This window comes from Triticum dicoccoides, chromosome 7A, assembly GCF_002162155.2.
Source record: "Triticum dicoccoides isolate Atlit2015 ecotype Zavitan chromosome 7A, WEW_v2.0, whole genome shotgun sequence".
Lineage (NCBI taxonomy): Eukaryota > Viridiplantae > Streptophyta > Magnoliopsida > Poales > Poaceae > Triticum > Triticum dicoccoides.
The window spans coordinates 490,362,661-490,375,292 of record NC_041392.1 but is presented as its reverse complement, the minus strand read 5'-3'; the positions used below and the strand labels follow the sequence as shown (position 1 = coordinate 490,375,292).

Sequence of the window (12,632 nt, the reverse complement as noted above, 5' to 3'; positions counted from 1 at the left end):
ACCACGTCATTTTTTCAGAGTAAGACAGATGGAGGGGCACTCGACCATGGAGGATGAGTTGTTGTGCGATGCGTGGTTAGCCGTATCCGTGGATTTCATAGGCAGGAGCAGAGGGGGAACCTTCTGGCAGGAAGTGCATGAATTGTTTCATGCACGAAAGCACATTGCGCCCTGATACGTCTCCAACGTATATATAATTTTTTATCGTTCCATGCTATTATAGTATCAATCTTGAATGTTTTATATGCAATTATATGTTATTTTATATCATTTTTTGGGACTAACTTATTAACTCAGTGCCTAGTGACAGTTACTATATTTTGCCTATTTTTGGTCTTCCAAAAAATCAGTACCAAACGAAGTCCAAACGCTATGAAACTTTTTGATGATTTTTTCTGGACAAGAGAGACCCTAGAAGCTTCGGAGGGAGACCAGAAGGCAAACGAGGAGACGATAAGGCAACATGGCACGTTCTAATGCCTTGTGGGCCCCTCATGGCTCCATCTAACCTAATTTCACCTCTATAGAATCTCTAACATCAGAAAACCAACATAGAGCCACCCAAAACACTTTTTCTGCCGCCGCATGTTTATGTTCTTCTGCGATCCCATCTGTATGCCTTTTTCGATACTCTGCCGGAGGGGAAATAGATCACGGAAGGCTTCTACATCATCTTTATTGCCCTTCTGATGATGTGTGAGTAGTTCACCACAGACCTACGGGGCCATAGCTAGTAGCTAGATGGCTTCTTCTCTCTCCTTGATCTTCAATACAATGTTCTCCTCGATCTTCTTGGAGTTCTATCAAACGTAATTTTCTTTTGCGGTGTGTTTGTTGGGATCCGATGAAGTGAGTTTATGATCTAAATATTAATGGAGTCTTTTCTGAACTTTATTATGCATGATTGTTATAGCTTTGTATTTCTCTTCGATCTATCCGTTTGGTTTGTCCAACTAGATTGATTTATCTTCAGTGGGAGAGGTGCTTTGTAATAGGTTCAATATTGCGGTGCTCTATATCCGAGTGACGGAAAGGGACAAAACACATATTTGTACTGTTGCCATTAAGTATAAAAGGACGGGGTTTATTCATATTGATTGGGTTTACTTTGTCTACATTATGTCATCTTGCTTAAGGCTTCACTCTGTTTTATACTTAATACCATAGATGCATGATGGATAGCGGTCGATTGATGCAGTAATAGTAGTAGATACATGCCGGAGTCGGTGTACTTGTCTCGGACGTGATACCTATATACGCGATCATTGCCTTAAATATCGTCATAACTATGCGCTTTTCTATCAATTTCCCAACAGTAATTGTTTACCCATCGTATGCTATGTGTTCGAGAGAGAAGTCTCTAGTAAAAACTATGGCACTCGGGTCTACTTTTATCATATATAAAAACACAAAAATACTTTGTTGCAATTTTATTTCTTTCCTCTTGTTTGCAATTTATTATCTACCACTACAAGACTTAATCCATGCAAGTAACTGCCAAGGGGATTGACAACCCTCTTGTTTGTGTTAGGTGCAAATATTTACTTTTGTGTGTGCAGGTGTTGTTTACGAGGTTTTGTGTGGTTCTTCTATTGGATTGATAACTTTGGTTTTTACCTGAAGGAAATACTTATTTTTACTATGTCGCATTTCTTCTCCTTTTCGAGAAAATTCCAATGCAACTCACAAATAGCACGCCCTATGACATGCATATCATCCATGATCGAAATATGAGGTCGTTATCGTATCGATGGTACACCATTTAGACCATCGTCATTAAGTTTTGTCAAGTAGTTACTCAGCTGAAGGCAAGATGGCCATTGCATGTGGTAGATGAGGAGATCATAAGCTTTGCTTCTTCTTACTTAACTTGTTGATTGAATTATTCATTCACTCAATGTTACTCTACACATTGTGTAGCCCATACGTGTTGTCGTGATGTATCACAGGATATAGGGACGGTCATTTACGTACATACACTGTTGGATGAAACTGAAGGGCCAATATGTGTGGGACAATATGATCCGTTAAAAAACTTGTTCGTCATCGAATTTGAGGTATTGATGTACTAGACTTATCATGTTATGTATGAATGATTTGTGATATCTTCTTTCCGAACTTTGATGAATATCAGCCTGAAAGCACAAGTGCTCCCTAGGTGGTTTTGATAATTGATGACAACATATCTCTTGTTGGACTAACATTTCAATCTAGCATGTTTCAGATAAGTTCAACAATGGAGTGGCATGGCATGGATGTGAAACTGGAACCCTCAAAATGCTAAGGACAAAGGATTGGCTCAAGCTCAAAAGGTCAAGACTCTTCATTTTATATTTTAGTGATCCAAGATCACATTGAGTCTTTAGGAAAAGCCAATACTATTAAGGAGGGATGAGGTGTTGCTTAATGAGCCTCTTGCTTCATGTGCTTAGTGATATGCTCCAAAACCCTCAGCTACTTTCCCACTTCCACATATGACCTAAACCCTAAGCCAAACTCGGTCCTACCGATTTTTCCTATCCGGCGCCACCGAGTTCCAATTGTCATAAGCCACTGCCAAACCCTAATCATTTCGGTCTCACCGATGGGATCTCGGCCTCACCGAGATGGGCTTGCAAACTCTCTGTTACCCATTGCAATATTCTCGGTCCCACCGAGATATGCAATCGGTTCCACCGAGTTTGCTTGGCCAAATCTCAGTTTCACTTATTACCCAAATCGGTCCCACCGAGTTTGAGTAATCGGTCAAACCGAGTTTTGGATTTACCCTAACCCCAGCACATCGGTCCCACCGAGTTGATCCAGTCGGTCCCACCGAAATCTCTAACGGTCACTAGGTTTACATTTTCGGTCCGACCGAGTTTATTGATTCGGTCCCACCGAGATTGGAAAACTGTGTAACGGTTGGATTTTGTGTGGAGGCTATATATATACCCCTCCACCTTCTTCTCATTCGAAGAGAGAGCCATCAGAACGCATACACCATTCCAACTCATATGTTCTAAGAGAGAACCACCTACTCATGTGTTGAGACCAAGATATTCCATTCCTACCATATGAATCTTGATCTCTAGCCTTTCCCAAGTTGCTTTCCACTCAAGTCTTCTTTCCACCAAATCCAAATCCTATGAGAGAGAGTTGAGTGTTGGGGAGACTATCATTTGAAGCACAAGAGCAAGGAGTTCATTACCTACACACCATTTGTTACTTCTTGGAGAGTGGTGTCTCCTAGATTGGCTAGGTGTCACTTGGGAGCCTCCGACAAGATTGTGGAGTTGAACCAAGGAGTTTGTAAGGGCAAGGAGATCGCCTACTTCGTGAAGATCTACCGCTAGTGAGGCAAGTCCTGTGTGGGCGATGGCCATGATGGGATAGACAAGGTTGCTTCTTCGTGGACCCTTTGTGGGTGGTTGCTTCTTCGTGGACCCTTCATGGGTGGAGCCCTGTGTGGACTCACGCAACCGTTACCCTTGGGTGGAGCCCTGTGTGGAATCACGCAACCGTTACCCTTCGTGGGTTGAAGTCTCCATCAACGTGGATGTAGGATAGCACCACCTATCCGAACCACGGGAAAAACATCCGTGTCTCCAATTGCGTTTGAATTCTCCAAACCCTTCTCTTTACATTCTCGCAAGTTGCATGCTTTACATTCCGCTGCTCATATACTCTTTGCATTCTTGCATGATATGTATTGTGTGTGTTGAAATTGTGCCTAAACTCCACTTAAACCGAAAAAGCTTAAAAATTGCAACTTGAGCATTATGTGTCTAATCACCCCCCTCTAGACACATCTACTTCTAGATCCTACAAGTGGTATCAGAGCTTTGGTCTCCATTGCCTTGGTTTAATCACCATTGGAGGAAGATGGATGTGTCTACATTAGGGAGTCTTAGGCATAGAGTGTCTATTCTTGATGGAGAGTACTTTCATGAGTGGAAAAATGAGATGCTTGTAATCTTCAATCAATATCATTTGAACAAGTACATTGCTAGCCCTTGTGCACCTCATATTGATCCCTTGCATCCTACCCTAGATGAAGATATTGACATGATTCGCAATCTTAGAACTATTGAGCTCATCATTAGAGGATTGCCCAAAAATTTGATTGCTAGTTTGCCTACTCAAAATTGCGCCTATACTATATGGAAATTTCTTGAGGAACGGTTTCCCAATCATTCCTTGAAAACTTTGGATGAAATTCTCCATAAATCTATTGCCTTGAGTAAGATGAACTCTAATGATCCTAGTTTTGGTATATGTCTTCTTGAACTTGCCAATCTTAAGCATGCTAAAGGAGAGGTTGGAATCATTAATGATATCATACTCAAAGCTATAAGAATTCATAAAAGTGACCACTTTGATGATCATTTATCTGATGAATTACCCTCTCTAGGAAATGATAAATCACAAGATCATGATGAACATGAATATTACGATGAGGATGATAGTGACTTCGATCTTGATGATGCAATGAGACATTTTGGTCTTATGGCAAATCTTCAGGGATATGAATCAGGAGGAAAGGAATGGGTTCTTGATAGTGGATGTACTGATCATATGACCGGAGATGAAGAAATGTTTCGTGAGCTTGCTGAAAATGACGGCCCTCAAAAATATGTCACCTTTGGTGATAATTCAAAGGGTAAAGTGGTTGGCCTTGGTAAGGTGGCCATCTCACATGATAGTTCCATTCAAAATGTCATGCTCGTTGAATCTCTTGGCTACAACTTACTTTCAGTATCTAGACTTGCTGATTTCGGTTTGAATGTCCTATTTACTGAGGTAGATTGCCAAGTATTTCGTCGAGACAATCATAAAATGGTATTTACGGGTATGCGTAGAGGTGATCTTTACATTGTCGATTTCTCTAAAAAGGCACAACCTAAAACTTGCTTTGTTGCTAAATCCTCAAAAGGTTGGTTGTGGCATAGACGACTAGGTCACGTTGGCATGAGAAACCTTGACAAGCTTATTAAGGGAAATCATATCTTGGAGTTAACGATGTCATATTTGATAAGGATAGACTTTGCAGTGCTTGTCAAGCAGGTAAACAGGTTGGAGGAAGACATCCCGTGAAGAACATCATGACCACAAGGAGGCCACTCGAGCTACTTCACATGGATCTTTTTGGTCCCAACGCCTACAAGAGTCTCGGTGGAAATTCTTTTGGTCTAGTTATAGTTGATGATTTTTCAAGATTTACGTGGGTGTTCTTTCTTAATGACAAGTCGCAGGTCCAGAAGATCTTCAGAAACTTCGCTAGGAAAGCCCAAAATCAATTTGATGTGAAGATCAAGAAGGTTCGGAGTGACAACGGAACGGAGTTCAAGAACGCAAATGTGGACACCTTTCTTGACGAAGAAGGGATTTCACACGAGTTCTCGGCTACGTACACACCTCAACAAAATGGAGTTGTTGAGAGGAAGAACCGGACGCTCATCGAAATGGCAAGAACGATGCTTGATGAATACAAGACGCCAAAGCACTTTTGGGAAGAAGCGGTTGAGACAGCTTGTCACGCAACAAATTGCTTATATCTTCACAAGCTACTCGGCAAGACGGCATACGAGCTCCTCACCGGTAACAAGCCTCAAGTTGGATACTTTCGAGTATTCGGCTCAAAGTGCTACATTCTTGATAAGCATCATCGTTCAAAGTTTGCTCCTAAATCTCATGAAGGTTTTCTACTTGGTTATGGCTCAAACTCTCACACTTACCGTGTCTAGAACAATTTCACCCGAAAGGTTGAAGAGACGGTAGATGTGAAGTTTGATGAATCTAATGGCTCGCAAGTAGAGCAATTGCCAATTGATGTAGGAGACAAAGACTCTTCAGAAGCAATTCAAGACTTGTCCATTGGCAAAATTCGTCCAACGGAGGTGAAGGAGAGTACTTCATCCGTCCAAGTGGAAGCTTCTACTTCACGACAAGGTGAACCAAGAATCGACACGGAAGCATCCACAAGTGGGACACATCAAGATGAAGAAAACGAGGAAATACGTCAAGACAAACATCAACAACCTCCTTCTCCACCACGACAAGAGAACGACGACGTCAACAATGAAGAAGGCCAAGAAGAAGAACAAGATGAAGAAGATGTTCAACAAAGACCCAAGCAGAAGCTCTCATGAGTTCAAGCAAGAATTGCCAAAGATCATCCCGTCGAGCAAATCCTCAGTGATATACAAACCGGGAGAATCACTCGCTCAAAAACTCGTTTAGCTAACTTTTGTGAAAACTATTCATTCATCTCTAGCATTGAACCAATGAAGGTTGAAGAAGCATTGGAAGATCCGGATTGGATAAACACTATGCATGAAGAGCTACATAATTTTGAGAGAAACCAAGTTTGGACATTGGTTGAGAAGCCCGACAACAACCACAACATCATTGGTACAAAATGGGTGTTTCGCAACAAGCAAGATGAAGATGGACAAGTGGTTCGCAACAAAGCACGTCTCGTCGCCCAAGGGTACACACAAGTCGAAGGTATGGACTATGGTGAGACGTATGCTCCCGTTGCTAGACTTGAGTCCATTCGCATCTTACTTGCCTATGCTAATCACCATAATATCACCTTGTACCAAATGGACATTAAAAGTGTTTTTCTAAATGGTGAAATAGAGGAGGAAGTTTATGTCAAACAACCTCCCAGCTTTGTCAATCCTAAGAAACCAAATCATGTTTACAAACTTCACAAAGCTCTTTATGGTCTTAAACAAGCTCCTAGAGCATGGTATAAATGCTTGACCAAGTTCCTTACTACAAGTGGTTTGAAATTGGTAAAATTGATTCTACTCTTTTTACTAAAAGGGTTAATGGAGAACTATTTGTATGCCAAATTTATGTTGATGATATCATATTTGGTTCAACTAACCCTCTCTTTAGTGAAAAGTTTGGAAAGCTAATGTCAGAGAAGTTTGAGATGTCTATGATGAGTGAACTCAAATTTTTTCTTGGGTTGCAAATCAAGCAAACTAAGGAAGGTACATTTGTCTCTCAAACAAAGTACACCAAGGACTTATTCAAGAAGTTCAATATGCAAGAATGCAAAGGTATGTCTACACCCATGCCTACTAGTGGACATAATGATTTGACCAAAGATGGTGAACCTGTTGATCAAAAGGTTTATCGCTCTATGATTGGTTCATTGTTATACCTATGTGCTTCACGTCCCGATATTATGCTAAGTGTGTGCATGTGTGCACGATATCAAGCTGCTCCTAAAGATTGTCATCTTAAGGCTGTGAAAATGATAGTGAGATATTTAATCCATACACCAAATTTTGGCATTTGGTATCCCAAGAGGTCTTCTTTTGATCTTGTTGGCTATTCTGACTCGGATTATGCCGGAGACAAGGTTGATAGAAAGTCCACTTCGGGTACTTGTCAATTTCTTGGCAGATCTCTTGTGTCTTGGTCTTCCAAGAAACAAAACTCGGTATCCTTATCCACCGCCGAAGCGGAATACATTGCCGCTGGTTCATGTTGCGCTCAATTACTTTGGATGACCCAAACTCTTAAAGATTATGGGATTTATGTGAAACATGTTCCACTGCTTTGTGACAATGAAAGTGCTATCAAAATTGGTCATAATCCTGTACAACATTCTCGAACTAAGCATATTGAAGTTCGTCATCATTTTATTCGAGATCATGTTGCTAAGGGTGACATCAATCTTAAGCATGTTCGCATCGATAAGCAATTAGCGGATATATTCACTAAACCGCTTGATGAGAAAGTGTTTTGCAGATTGAGAGGAGAATTGAACATCATTGATGCTTCGAACTTGGAGTAGAAACTCCATTGGATACATGCAAGACATGAACTTATGACTAATCCATGATATATCTCTTATGATAACTATCTTATGTCCTGGATATATTTGCACCTTGCATGTTGTCTAACCCATGTAGGTGCTTAGTTGAATCTAATTCCATAAGATTGCGACTCACTCATATCCTGAGCGATCTCTACATCACCAAGACTCTACACAATAGTGATTGAAGACAAGGAAGCACAAAACCATGAAACATATCCTTTGACAAACTCTATGATTAAGCTTCATGATTGTCATTTTTGGATACACAAGTGCTCTTCCTTGCAAGAACTAACCCATGTAGGTAGATGAACTCAAACTCCAAGTGGTGCTCCCAACTCTTGATGAACTACATCAACCTTGAGCACCCACACAAGTTCAACTACATGAGCAAGAACCACATCACCACCCAAGGTATGTTATTCCATCTTAGAGAAGCTTTACTCCAAGACATGAGTCAAAGCAACTCAACAAGATGTGAATACATCAAGATGCTTAAACGAAAAATGGTAACCCCATTTTGAGCTTAAACGATGAGTATGACCTATGATCAAGTGTTCTAACTTGACTCCTAAGTCAATATACTCTAACATAGGTGACTATGTCACCGCCCAATTCTAGATGAAGTTCTCTTGTGTTCCTTTCTGAGTTATTGCATTTGTCCCTTGCATATTTGTTTCTTTCTTTTTCAATTAAAAAAAACTTCATCTAGAAACCTTTTACCCTTTTCTTTTTGATTTTTGTTCTGCATATTTCTGCATCAAATTCCTCGCAAATCTTTCAGCTAATTCATTGCAAATCTTTGTGAGATCTTACTTGACTAGTGAGTTGAGGTGACAAGCGTTTTTCTCTGTGATGAACTTGGTTTCACCGAATAGCCATTTTTGGTCCAACCGAATCCCTTCGGTACTACCGAAACATGCCACTCGGTGCCACCGATTTCGCAACAGGAAAAACAGTTTGCCACATATTCTATATTTCTTCTGATCCAGCTCCACTCAATGAATCTTGTCCTCTACAAGCATCACAGTTTTATTCCCTGCTTTGAACTGAATCTCAAGGACCAAACCTATTCGACGGATTCCAGGAACAACCTTCTTGGATATTGATGTCAAAGGGGGAGAGAGAGATCACATCAAAGCTTATCATCAGGAAGAGAGAGATCACATCAAAAGCTTATCACCTAAGGGGGAGAGAATACTCAAGGATCCCATATATTAAGGGGGAGAAAGAAATCTCCAAGGGGGAGAGAATACTCAAGGATCCCAGATGCTTGATGTTCAAGAAGAAAGATGACACATGTCTTTTTGGGGGAAAGACATGTTCATATGAACTCATTTGAATTTAGTTCTATTCATATCCTTCAGCTCTGATTTTCTGTTTCCTATCTTCTCCCAATATCCCATGTAAGATTCAGGGGGAGCAAGACACCTAAGGGAAAGAAATCAGTCAAATTCATTGCATATCTTTATTCTTGGGGACATGTTGAATTCAATATGGTACCTTGTACTCACTCTCTACATGTCATCCTAATCTTGGTATTCTTGTGGTTTCTTTTGTTTGCTCTGGCTAGTGGACGTACCTGTGTTATCTAACCTTGTTTGTGCAGGTTCATTCCATCCTAAGCCAACTCAAGACCACAAGGTAAGTATATGCATCAAAATCATGAGTATGAGGAGTTCTTGCTTATGTACATACTGTTTGCAAGAAGGACTCATGAGCATGAAGGTATTTTCCTTGATAATCTTTTGCTCTGATGCATATGGCCAAGATACATGTAACACTTTGCCTACTCTGTCATGGTTATGCTCTCACATGCCTCTCTATTTCATATTTACATGAGTGCATACATGTAGGTTACATGTCCTTCCAAAGCTTTACTTGCTGTTCTTTATATCTTTATCTAAAGCTTTGATGTATATTGCCATCAATTACCAAAAAGGGGGAGATTGAAAGCACAAGTGCTCCCTAGGTGGTTTTGATAATTGATGACAACATATCTCTTATTGGACTAACATTTCAATCTAGCATGTTTCAGATAAGTTCAACAATGGAGTGGCATGACATGGATGTGAAACTGGAACCCTCAAAATGCTAAGGATAAAGGATTGGCTCAAGCTCAAAAGGTCAAGACTCTTCATTTTATATTTAGTGATCCAAGATCATATTGAGTCTTTAGGAAAAGCCAATACTATTAAGGAGGGATGAGGTGTTGCTTAATGAGCCTCTTGCTTCATGTGCTTAGTGATATGCTCCAAAACCCTTAGCTACTTTCCCACTTCCACATATGACCTAAACCCTAAGCCAAACTCGGTCCTACCGATTTTTCCTATCCGGCGCCACCAAGTTCCAATTGTCATAAGCCACTGCCAAACCCTAATCATTTCGGTCTCACCGATGGGATCTCGGTCTCACCGAGATGGGCTTGCAAACTCTCTGTTACCCATTGCAATATTCTCGGTCCCACCGAGATATGCAATCGGTTCCATCGAGTTTGCTTGGCCAAATCTCAGTTTCACTTATTACCCAAATCGGTCCCACCGAGTTTGAGTAATCGGTCAAACCGAGTTTTGGATTTACCCTAACCCCAGCACATCGGTCCCACCGAGTTGATCCAGTCGGTCCCACCGAAATCTCTAATGGTCACTAGGTTTACATTTTCGGTCCGACCGAGTTTATTGATTCGGTCCCACCGAGATTGAAAAACTGTGTAACGGTTGGATTTTGTGTGGAGGCTATATATATACCCCTCCACCTTCTTCTCATTCGAAGAGAGAGCCATCAGAACGCATACACCATTCCAACTCATATGTTCTGAGAGAGAACCACCTACTCATGTGTTGAGACCAAGATATTCCATTCCTACCATATGAATCTTGATCTCTAGCCTTTCCCAAGTTGTTTTCCACTCAAATCTTCTTTCCACCAAATCCAAATCCTATGAGAGAGAGTTGAGTGTTGGGGAGACTATCATTTGAAGCACAAGAGCAAGGAGTTCATTACCTACACACCATTTGTTACTTCTTGGAGAGTGGTGTCTCCTAGATTGGCTAGGTGTCACTTGGGAGCCTCCGACAAGATTGTGGAGTTGAACCAAGGAGTTTGTAAGGGCAAGGAGATCGCCTACTTCGTGAAGATCTACCGATAGTGAGGCAAGTCCTGTGTGGGCGATGGCCATGATGGGATAGACAAGGTTGCTTCTTCGTGGACCCTTTGTGGGTGGTTGCTTCTTCGTGGACCCTTCGTGGGTGGAGCCCTGTGTGGACTCACGCAACCGTTATCCTTGGGTGGAGCCCTGTATGGACTCGCGCAACCATTACCCTTCGTGGGTTGAAGTCTCCATCAACGTGAATGTAGGATAGCACCACCTATCCGAACCACGGGAAAAACATCCGTGTCTCCAATTGCGTTTGAATTCTCCAAACCCTTCTCTTTACATTCTCGCAAGTTGCATGCTTTACATTCCGCTGCTCATATACTCTTTGCATGCTTGCATGATATGTATTGTGTGTGTTGAAATTGTGCCTAAACTCCACTTAAACCGAAAAGCTTAAAAATTGCAACTTGAGCATTATGTGTCTAATCACCCCCCTCTAGACACATCTACTTCTAGATCCTACACAGCCGGTTTGCATGAATTTCGTCCGCTAAGTCGAAGTCCGGCTTAAAATGTATGCCGATAGCGTTGGAAGGCCGCCTCCCGCATCCGTGTCCGTAGACTGGTTGCTTATCCGCAGACGGATGCGGCAGAAAGTTTGCGGGTCACCGTTGGAGACGCTCTTTACTAACTGGTGTATTTTTTAATTAAAAAAGGCAAAGTTTTTGCCTCTAGCTTAAAGAAAACTAGATGATACTCCGCACGTTGTTGCGGAAATAGTTTGCAACATATTTCAATGTGATCCGTTATATGAAACATGAATATTTGAAGTAATAATATAAAAAGCTAAAACTAAAAATACATATAATTTATTATGTTTGATTACTATATAGTTGTAAAATGTTTATTAAATATATATATAGCATAATAGAATGAAAATTCATGTTTGTATGTTGACATGAGTCTTTTTTTCATGCATGTCATGATGAAGTGGCTAGCTTGCATATTGAGAGACATATGATAGTGGGGTGGCCTTTTCTCATGCATGTTGTGTGATGATGTGGCATGCTTGCATGTTGGGAGAAATAATTAATGGGGGTTAGCTATTTAGATATAGAAGATAAAGAAAATCTTGAGAGTGACAATTTAGCAAATCCCCACGAACAGAGTGCCAAATACCCAAATCTCTCAAAAAAGAGGCCCTTGTTCTCCTCGCGAGAGAACTGGAAGCGGGGCTCCTCATCCTATCCACGCGGCCTGTCCAAATCGGACCTCCCCTTCCTGCTCTGCTCTTGTCCTTCTTCAGCTGCTTTCAGCTCGCACCGCTCAGGACGGCGCCTGCGACCTGTTTGATGTAATGACCACCCAGACCCAGTGACTTGCTTATAATTGTTATAAATCGCATGGTTATTAGAGTTTCACAACATGGATCTTACTCTATTTCTTGTTCGTTAATGTGGCTCTATCGATTCGATGTTGGAATCTACTTTGATTTTTTTTGTCATGTGTTACTATAGGTACATGGCGAATTGCTTTTTCCTTGTAATTGTAGTTATGCTTCAGTCGGATCGCAAATTAGGTTTCTTATGCAATTATGGATTATGCAAATATGGTTAGAATTTCAGGTCTTCTGTTCAGTTTTCGAGGAAGCCCTAGCTTGTTTTGGTTTTTCTTCCAAGAGTTTTTCGTTTGGTCATTCCTTTCCTGTGAGCAAAT

At 41.1% G+C, this 12,632-nt stretch overlaps 1 protein-coding gene across 3 annotated transcripts in view; it reads left to right on the top strand.

Annotated features, from left to right (window-relative positions):
* Nucleotides 1–12,064: 12,064 nt before the first annotated feature.
* LOC119329688 overlaps nt 12,065–12,632 on the top strand; it is a 7,659-nt gene continuing 7,091 nt past the window's right edge. For all 3 annotated transcript variants that reach the window (XM_037602760.1, XM_037602759.1, XM_037602758.1), the window contains exon 1: nt 12,065–12,270. Coding sequence is in view for 2 of the 3 variants with exons in the window: in XM_037602759.1 (XP_037458656.1) it covers nt 12,269–12,270 (2 nt within the window). In the remaining variant the exon portion in view is untranslated. The remainder of the gene's footprint in view (nt 12,271–12,632) is intronic.